Below are 10,000 nucleotides of genomic sequence, written 5' to 3' on the forward strand. Positions count from 1 at the left end.
AAACACTTGGAGAAGGAGCCTACGCTAAGGTCAAGCTTGCAGATTCCAGAAAGCATAATTGTTGTGTTGCCGTAAAAATCATAAACAAAAGGAGAGCACCGAAGGATTTTCTACAAAAGTTTCTGCCTCGAGAAGTTCATCTCATGCATCGGTTGAATCATCCCAATGTGGTGAGTTACTAATTCCAGGTACTAAAGTTTACGTTGCAGTTACACACTTGGGATGCCGTGAGGTATTGATCATTTATTAATGGTTCAAAGGCTGATAGTAACTAGGCCAAGGTATGTTCCAACTGCGATGTCAATAGCCTTTTTGTCTATATGTTTGAGAACAGCGGTCTAGGCCCTGTACCCGAGTAGCGCCATAAACTGTATGCTACCAAGAGTTGGTAATGGACTGCTCACGCTACGCACTTTTTAAGTGATAATCCAGTTTATTAAAAACTGAACTACGGTTTATCAGATTTCCAGCATTTTCATTGGCTCGCCGGACAAAGGTTATCAGTTCATATACCTGCTCTACCTTATATGGTCAAGGAACGCGTCAGCATTAAAGCGAGCTGAAAATATTTTTGTAGCTCTGAGACGAAAGCCGTTTTGGACCGGAATTGACCAAGGCAGAAATCGATGCTTTAGTCGAAAATACTGCCCCTGGTAACATCAAAGAAGAGTTGTTGATCCTGGAGTTTTTAATAAAACAATTATTCTTCTCGAGTTTGCTGGATATAAAATCATTATTACCAACTCGGCGCTACGCGCTTCGTTGGTTATAAATCACTTCATATCCAGTGCGCCTTCGTAGAATAATTGTTAAATAGCCCCAGCATGCGCCGTTTGGAAAAACATATCAGTCAATGAATGCAATTCATTTCCTGGGGTCGTTACAACAGGAGTACAAATCATATTCAGCTGTTTAGTAGTCTTTGGGCTCTTCTGAGCCTCAGGTGGTTAGACCAAAGAAAACAAGCACTTTGATTCTGCATTGCTATGCTGGATGAATAGGTTCATTTACTTGTGTGTACTGTCTTGATAAGCCATAGTACTAGTTATTATCATTGCGGTTAAATGCTGAGCTACTTTAACTAGTAATCACGCTGATTTTAATTTTCTTGTAGATCAGACTTCATGAAGTGGTAGAGACATCTACCAAGGTGTACATTGTTCTGCAGTTAGCTTCCCAAGGCGATTTACTTGAATTCATTAACAATAACCCCGTACTGAGCGAGGACCAAGTGCGTATAATGTTCTGTCAGTTAGCGGCCGCCATGGCATATTGTCATAAGGAACACATCGTTCACTGGGACCTCAAATGTGAAAATATCTTGCTGGTTGGGGAAGGAAAGTTGAAAGTAACAGGTGAAGCTTTAACTTCCATACATGCATATGAAAATGACTCTTTACAACTACATTCATATCGAGCAATTGCCTGGGCACGAACAGCGATCCCGAAAATCGATTGGGTGCTACAAGACTGATAACTGAAGCCTCTTTTAGCATTTTAATTTCATTTTCCAAAAAAACTAAAAAACAAATCAGGTACAATAAAAAAAGTACGGAAACTCGTTTCGAGTAAGAAGTAAGTCTGACTGGCATGTTTTCAAAAATCGCTTGGCAAGGTAGCTTGTTACATAGAAACCACCGTCGTACGAGCCTCTATCCACCCAAATGTGTCTTGACCCACGAAGAGATTTCGAAGTGTACTTTATTTGTGTTTGTCAGAGCGATAACATTCAAATTTCAGCAAACAAACTGTGATTGGATGCGCTTCCCGGTGACATTTGCGCTACTATTTAGACATTATGAAAGAGTCAGAGTTACCGTTCAGAAAATCGGGACAAGGAAGAAAGGCATAAGAGAAATGCAAAGCGTGTTGACAATTGAGCCCGTCCTCCTTCTTCAATCTCAAAATCACTGATATAGTATTCAATACTGCTGTGAACTCCATGTTCTTTTTTCAACATTTCTAGATTTTGGCTTCGCAATCAGCACTGTTAAAAATAGACTCTTGGAAACCTACTGTGGTTCGTTTGCCTACTGTTGTCCTCAAATCATCCGCGGGGAACCATACGACGGCAAGAAAGCGGACGTGTGGAGCATGGGGGTGGTGTTGTATGCGATGGCTTGCGCGAGACTACCTTTCAGTGATGAAGACATGAAAGCTTTGTCTAGGAATGAGTATCACGGCAAGATCAAATTTTCTAAAAGAGTTAGTAAAGGTATGGGGATAGGACTTGAAAAGCAATTGTTTGTTTGTTACCTATTTGTTTGAGCAGGTTGAAGTTTTGGCAGCTATTCAGCTGATGTGGACCTGGTATACCCACCCACTCATACACTCACAAAGGACAGCCACAACACCGGAAATTTCATCCCCTACTCTTCCCAATTAGTGTGTGGGTTCTTTAAATTTATGTCCCACAGGGAACAAATGAACATGTAAGGTATTTGTGAGAAGGGACCTACTGTTGATAGTCCTTATCCGAGGAGATTTGAAAGTCTAACCATTTGCGGATAAAATCACACAGGCAGCACTTTCTCCTCAGTTGTTTTAAGATCCTGAGTGTTGGTCCGGTCCGGTGCTCAACCAACTGAGCCACCGGTGCGCGGTGATCCCTACGTTCCATCCTGTTACTGACAGGAGATACTAACGTAATGAGGCTTTTATAGTTTAACTATACTCGGAAGATTAGACAGTAGAAAGGCACTTGTATGCAAAACTGTTATTTAAAAAAAACCCTGCGGTTTAATGATACGCCTATGAGGAAAAAGCGTACTGCCTCCGATGTCGCCCATACAACGTCAAATATTACGGGTAGACAAACAAGAATCGAAAAGAGACCTGGACTCAACGTGACAATGCATCATCATGAATGATTCAGTTATAATTCCAGGGGAAGAAAATGCTTTTTTATAAGGTTTTAGGCGCTCTAGTACACATAATCATGTCCAGTGCGTTATTGGATACTACTACAGTTGACCAAATTTTAATCGAGCGAAACGGGATGTATTTGAATACATTTTGAAGTTGTAGTGAGTCACATCTCGGTACGTTTGATGCACCAAATAACACAGACAAAAGCGCTGGTATGGCATTCAAGGTGTCTTTTAAAAGCTCTCTTCTTATAGACATGACATAGCGTGTAAAAGAAAACATTCATTTGGATAATGACAAACAACCCAGTTTTGAAAAAAAGGTTGAAGGATTCATCGAGTGTTTTTAACACGGCGTTTTTAGGTGTCTCAAATACGAAGATCTAAGAGTTCAGACCCCACCCCAAATCTCAAAAAGTAAGATATATATATCTTATTCGATGGTTTAACTTATAATACGCGCGGACATTTTGTGAGTTGCATAGTACTTTTCCGAGCCAAGCAGGGGCGAGGAAAAATACGAGCAATGAGCAAAATGTCCGCGAATATTATATGTCAAACCATTTAACAAGAAATTTATTCCACTACAAAAAGGTGTTATATTGCTTCAATTTATTTGGTAAGAGTGTTTCTAAAAAAAATGTATCATCTGACAGTGTCCTTCAGGGCGCTTGTGAAAGATAGTAAGCAGCACAGAAAGGCAGCCAAATGTTTTTTAGTCTATAGTATAATGAACGAAATACCAGGGGACAAGCGATGACAAGATAAATGCTAGGGCTGGGGATCGGGTTGAAGACAACTTCTTTGATTGAAAAACTGCCGTTCCGTCCGTATTTGCTCTGTTCTAAACCGGTCAAACCGGGTCACTACAGTGTACTACCGTCTCATATTTTGCGCCTTCTCTTGACCAAATATGGTAAAATGGCGTAATAGAGGGATAATAATGAAATTTAAAACCTTTCTGCTAGAGGAATGAAAAAAAAAACAGTCAATTTTATGATCGGTCCATTTCGATCCGAACTCTCGCATGAGTTGCCTTCGATATGAATACATTTCAAACAGATGAGTTAGACAAATGTTCCTCTCTGTTTTTATTTATTATTTTCGTTTTATTCGAAAATGGTCAAAACAAAACGTGGTCGTTAACCTACAAATAATATCATATCCTTTATTCATTTAAAGTAGCACCCCAAACCCAAAACTGACGGTTCCTATTTTTGGCCTTAAACTGTAGAATGCATCGTTTGTTCCTCGTTACGTGGCATTTCAAAAGAGCCGTTCGTTGAACCATTGTCTTTTCAGTTGAGACTACATACTACATGTAGTTTTTGAGATTTAGGTGGAGTCTTATATCTTAGTTTTCGAGACACCCCAATGTTTTCCTGTGTCCTTTATAAACCTCTGCTTTCTTTTTCTCCTACAGAGTGTCGTGATCTAGTTCGCAGTTTGCTGAATCCGGATCAAAATGAACGTTTGACGGCTGAGGAAGCATTTCGGAGTCCCTGGTGCTTGAAGGCTTTGTATGATAATCCTAGTCTGAGCTATCTGGAGGATAATTTGAGACCGGTATCCATGCGAAAACCATCAGAATGTGCCCCTCCCGAAACAGATAAATTCGGTAAGTTCAGGGGCTCTTTTCTTTATTCAGTTTCATCCATAATCCGTGAAAAAAAAAACCAGTGTACTGAGAAAAGCACCAAAGCACCCCAAAAAAAAAAGAACATAGTTCGCGTGAGGTTGAATAACTAAATTTAGCGCCCTGGATTTGGGAACCTGGCCTCCGTTGTTTAAAGGGGCTAGGTCACGCTATTTTAGGTAATTTTGTTTAATTTTGTTAATTATGAGCTCTAAACGTCAAATCGGCAGAGCGAGAGTCTTTCATTTGCAAAATCACGGCCACATAACAACTGAGAATGATTTTCCAGCTGTGTAAATGACATTTTGATATAGACTGATATAAACTTGAAAAAAGGTGGGCCGACGTTTTTCAAATTTACCCAAATTCAATCCATTTCAATCCTCTCCAGTTTTGTCCATCCATGTCCCTTCTTGGCTTCCCTGTGTTTTGTTACAATTCTTCTATAGTTTTGAACAGTTATTTTGATATTTTAGTTAATTCTATGACCATTCGATCAGTGCTTAAATTGCCTAAAATTGCTTTAAATGGTGGACTTCTATACAGCCGATAGGGCTCTGTCAAAATCAATTGATTTATCTCCTGTGTAAAGCTAGCCTGCGAACGCAGACGTGTTTTCGGCGGTCATTTCTCTCCCCCGAAAAATAGCTTCTGCGGACACGAACTGCTTAACTATATCTGTGACGCAAAATCTTAGCCAATCAGAGTTAGGTTCATTAATTTCCAAAACCAACACACAGGGAACACGCAAAGTATTTGCGCGTCGTCCACGTAAACATACTTCGTCAAAATGGGGGATGCGATTCGAAAAGTTTGCCAAATTTTCGGTATCAATAATTAAGCCGTAGCCACCAGGAATATGAGGTCAAGTGTGTTGTAGAGAAGAAACGCAATGTTTTTGTCATTCTATCCAAACGATTAAGCCTTGCTGGACTCGTGTTGTTTTCGTTTGTGAGGTGTTCTTCTGAGAAAAATATTCCTTTCGGATTGTTTTACTAGAGATGTCCTTTGGACTCTTTTTGTTCCGATTCTGGAAGAGACAATGCCTTCAATTTAGAGCTTTGAAAGAAAGGAAAGGAAAGGAAAGAAACTTATCTAGTCGTTCTAGCGCTGGAGCACTAATTGGGGACAATGTAAACTGAAATTAACAATTAACGCAAATCATGCAAGTCAATTGTTGGTTTTAGAGGAGAGGGGAAACCGGAGTACCCGGAGAAACCGTCCCGGTGCAGAGTAGAGAACCAACAATCTCAACCCACATATGACGCCGAGTCTGGGAATCGAACCCGGGCAACATTGGAGGGAGGCGAGTGCTTTCACCTCTGCAACATCCCCGAGTTTCCTCTTAACGAAGCAGCGTTAACGTTGATGCATTTGGCTCCCAATGAAACTTCCGAATACCTTTTTACCGAAAATTTGGGGTCTTGCGTGGGGGTGCAAAAACAAGCGCTGGAACAGGTGAAGGGCTAACAACGCCCAACGCAATCGGGCTTTTGCATACTCCAGGGCTTACAACGGCGCTCTGGGCGATTCTACTGGGTCTTTTTACTTAATGAGTAGACGGCGCAACGTTCGAGCAAGCGTCACCAAAGCTCAGACACTTCTTCGCCTCCGGTGCGCTGCTTTACTCTTTAGCCAATCTCTTAAGGCAAAGTGAAATGTCACCGTCATATTGTCTTTTAACTTCTTCCTCAATCTCGTTCACTTTACGTACGACATTCTTGTATGGTATCAGTCGTGAAATATTTTGCAACACTCGAAGAGAAATTTCGTATCTCCGTGCGGCCATGTAATATCTCCTATGTTTGTTTATTCCGTTCATTCTTTGTTAGAACTTAAATCGATTGCTATCGATTGCATATGCACTCAAATGACCATATATTCCTCGTCACATTTTTGTTTATTGCTCATTTTTCAGAGGAGGAATCGTATCCGGTAGAAATCAAACAGCTTCATCCTAAACTTGGTCAAAGTCCCAGACTTATCAATTGTTTCACATTTCCGGCCAAAGAGCAACAACCAAAGCAGTCCAGGTGGGATACGAGCCGACGTCACACTATTTCAGGTCTCCCCGTTCTGGATAGCAGCTACCGAATGAATCTACGCGATGACCTATTGCGATCATTGGCTGACAAGGCGGTAAAATCATTGCATGCGATTGAGGAAGAGAAAAAAGAGCTACCAATTGAATCATATGGAAGACGACATTCGAGGCGAAGTAGTACTATTGTAACTGACGTTCTAGGCTCCTTGACACCGACCGATAACATAGCAAAGGACCTCTCAGATAAGAAGACATCTTTAGTAGCTGACGTTATAATGAAATTTGATCCAAAAAAGCGCGGTTCCACAGCTTCAAGGGAAATGACCCGTTTGCCGAAACATCTTAAAACAGGAATAGTGACTCGATCTCTCCCACAGATTCAACCTGGATACGTAAATGCACAAAGGCTGAAAGTGGAGAATCGCAGCGTACCAGAAAAGTACCTACCATTAGCATGCCTAAGTAGGCGCATTCCTGGCGGACGAGATTCGCGATTCAAGGAAATCCAAAAGCTTAAGTTCACTTCTGCGGCAAGAGCTGCTAAGATGGCTTTCAAAGAGGCTCAAATATCCATGCAAGCCAATCGAAGGATGTCCAGTGTTGCCACCGACTATTATGTGACTGTACAGTTTCATACAATAAATAACACATCAAGAATGCAAGGTTCGATTGAAAAGGATGCAAGCGCTAATACCAAGTTCTTTCTCTGGCGGAAGAAATTCCAAGAAGCCGGCTTGAATCAAGATACCTTGGCCACTATCGTTGCTTCAGAAAAAGAGGAACAGCAGAAATCGTGAAAAATTTAAAACTGCTCCTTTTGATTGGTTCATGTTCAACTCCCCTGACTTACAGTCAAACAGGCATGCGAAGTAATAGTAAAATAAAGCGCTTGCCCGCTTTGCTCGGATAACTGAAATTAGGCAGTCATATCATTGATGATATGTTGCAATTTTGCATTCAGGCCTTCGTTTGTTGTAAGTGATCAGTACAATGATAAATAAAATCAAACGTTTTAGTCAAACATCGTGTTGTTAAATCAAGGTCTTTGATGATTAGACGAGACTGGATATTAAAAATTCCAGTTGGGCACCTTTTGCAATTTTCAAAGGCTCGCACACATTACCAAGGGAAGTTAAGGTAGTCCACACAGGCTACTGAACGGTAGGTAAGGTAAAGTCTGCATACGAGCCAAGTGGCCCATCAGGCCGGAACTTATCCCGGTTTCCATGGAATGAAGCGACTAGGAGTATTTCTACTCCCCCCTGGATGGGATGCAGGGTTACCCCCAGAATTTCGCCGGTACCCATTTATTCACCTGGGTGGAGAGAGGCACCGTGGGAGTAAAGTGTCTTGCTCAAGAACACAACACAATGTCCCCGGCCAGGATTCGAACCCGGACCATTCGCTCCGGAGTCGAGCACACTAACCATTAATTAAAGGGAAGAGTTATTAGTTTTTAGGCGGTGAGAAATCTCCCGGCAATATGTCAGCCACGCACTTATTTTTTCCGTCCCCAGCGCTGGTAGCGCAGTCGCATCATAGTTGTCATATATCATGGGTGCTATGATTGGGCGAATGAATGCACCCTATTCTACAGTAGAGGCCTCTTTTTTTTTCTTTTATACTTTGTTGCTTGACTCAAAGCTCTAGAGATATAACTTACTTTCCTGGAATTCTTAGCCACTTGAAGTACATCGTGCTTTACAGTATTCTGAGGACTGAACCGAGAAAAACGCGGGTTATGAAATACAGTAAGATCCTCAAGTGAGATCGGGCATTTAGACCAAAGGTCTGCAGCTTGGTTTATTGAATTGCTTGTATCCGTAGTGATCACACTGCGTATAACAATTATTGTCGTCTGACCGACTCAATCAATGAAGACCACCTCTCGTCACAAAAATAACCATGAAAAAAAGCTGTCCCTATCATCAAACAAGCAAACAACTTTCCCCTTAAGTATGGATTCAATTGTTACGCGGGGAATTGGCCAAGTTGATTTCGTGATGATCAGTGCAATTGCAAGCTCACTGTCACTAGTCTGATTCTTTCTCAAAATGAAGATGGCGGGCAATCTTGCCTAACTTGGCTCTTAATAAATAGCAAATATATGCATTTATTAAAAGCTGAACTACGGATATTAGCATTTTCCTTGGCTCGTCGGACACAGGCTATCACTTCATATACCTGCTGCACCTAGTATGGTCAAGCAACGCGTCAGCAATAAAGCGAGCTGAAAACATTCTTGCAGCTCTGACAAAAAATGGCCGACAAAAGCCACTTTGGATCGGAATTGACCGAGACGGAAATCGATGCTCAAGTCGACAATACTACCCCGGGAACACCAAAGATGAGTTGTTGATCCTGGAGTTTTTAATAAAACAATTATTCTTCTCGGGAAGGCTGGATATAAAATGACTATAACCAACTCGGTGCGTTAGCTATCACTTCATATCCAGCACGCCCTCGTAGAATAATTGTTAATTATTATATGACTAGCTCCGTGAGCGGGCAAGATGAACCAAATCGCGCGCTCTGATTGGCTACCCGAGCGGGCAAGATGGAGCGATACTGCCCGCTCGGGATTTCTCGCTTGGTCCCGCAAGATCAAAGATCATTTTTTGGTGTTTTAAGTCATATAATAAATCCTTTATTGACCAAGATTGTTCGGTCAAGATGACTGGATATTGGCCTCGTTCTTTTTTTGCGTGTTTATGGACCTCGACTTCGTCTCGGTCCATAAACACGCAAAAAAAGAACTTGGCCAATATCCAGTCATCTTGACCTCACGCTTGGTCGATAACCCATACTTATTATTATATACTCGACACAATATCACGTTTCTGATCGGTCAATGACGAAGTCATAAATAGGTTATAGAGTGCAATACGGAAGTCGCTTTGGAAACAGTGATGAAGCATTCTTGTGGAGTATAGACCTCTTTAGCTTGGTAAAGGTTAGTACGGTCGTAGGATGACCAAAACGAAATTTTCTCGCACAGATGGATTACCTTATTTTCTTACCAGTGCTTCCCCGCGCGCTTTCGGTGCGCGAAGTTCGCTATAATAAATAAAAAAAGTTTTCAGGTGCATATAAACAGACAGGGAAGAACTCTGGGGAACCCTGAAACAAAGTGTTTTCTCATTGCTTTTCCTGAAGAGCAATCAAAAGCGTCTCTAATTGGTGCATTCATGTTAGCACGAGGAGTGAGCAGGCGCGGTAAGGTTCAAATACCCAATTTTTGACTAGAAGAACCCTACGAAGCATGTTCTCCTACGTAGAGTTTCCCAGAGCCTTGGGTCGATCCGAGGCTCTGGTGACGAGAATGCTTGACACAGGGCTTCATTCAATAACTGTCAACTGAGCTGCGTTTTGTTTTCCAGGACGTAATATGTAGCTCTCATAGTACACGATATTGTTTTGATATCGCAAATCATTATAGTGCCATGGTAGATG

At 41.5% G+C, this 10,000-nt stretch overlaps 1 protein-coding gene across 1 annotated transcript in view; it reads left to right on the forward strand.

The window, feature by feature from the left end:
* The window catches only part of LOC138013748 (testis-specific serine/threonine-protein kinase 1-like), a 7,447-nt gene extending 103 nt beyond the window's left edge, over positions 1–7,344 (forward strand). Inside the window, exons 1-5 of the mRNA XM_068860821.1 lie at positions 1–170; positions 1,115–1,355; positions 1,967–2,215; positions 4,291–4,485; positions 6,422–7,344. The exon at positions 1–170 is cut by the window's left edge and continues 103 nt beyond it. Of these exons, the coding sequence (XP_068716922.1) occupies positions 1–170; positions 1,115–1,355; positions 1,967–2,215; positions 4,291–4,485; positions 6,422–7,344 (1,778 nt within the window). The remainder of the gene's footprint in view (positions 171–1,114; positions 1,356–1,966; positions 2,216–4,290; positions 4,486–6,421) is intronic.
* The last annotated feature ends 2,656 nt before the right edge of the window (positions 7,345–10,000 follow it).

Source organism: Montipora capricornis, chromosome 8 (assembly GCF_036669925.1).
Source record: "Montipora capricornis isolate CH-2021 chromosome 8, ASM3666992v2, whole genome shotgun sequence".
Lineage (NCBI taxonomy): Eukaryota > Metazoa > Cnidaria > Anthozoa > Scleractinia > Acroporidae > Montipora > Montipora capricornis.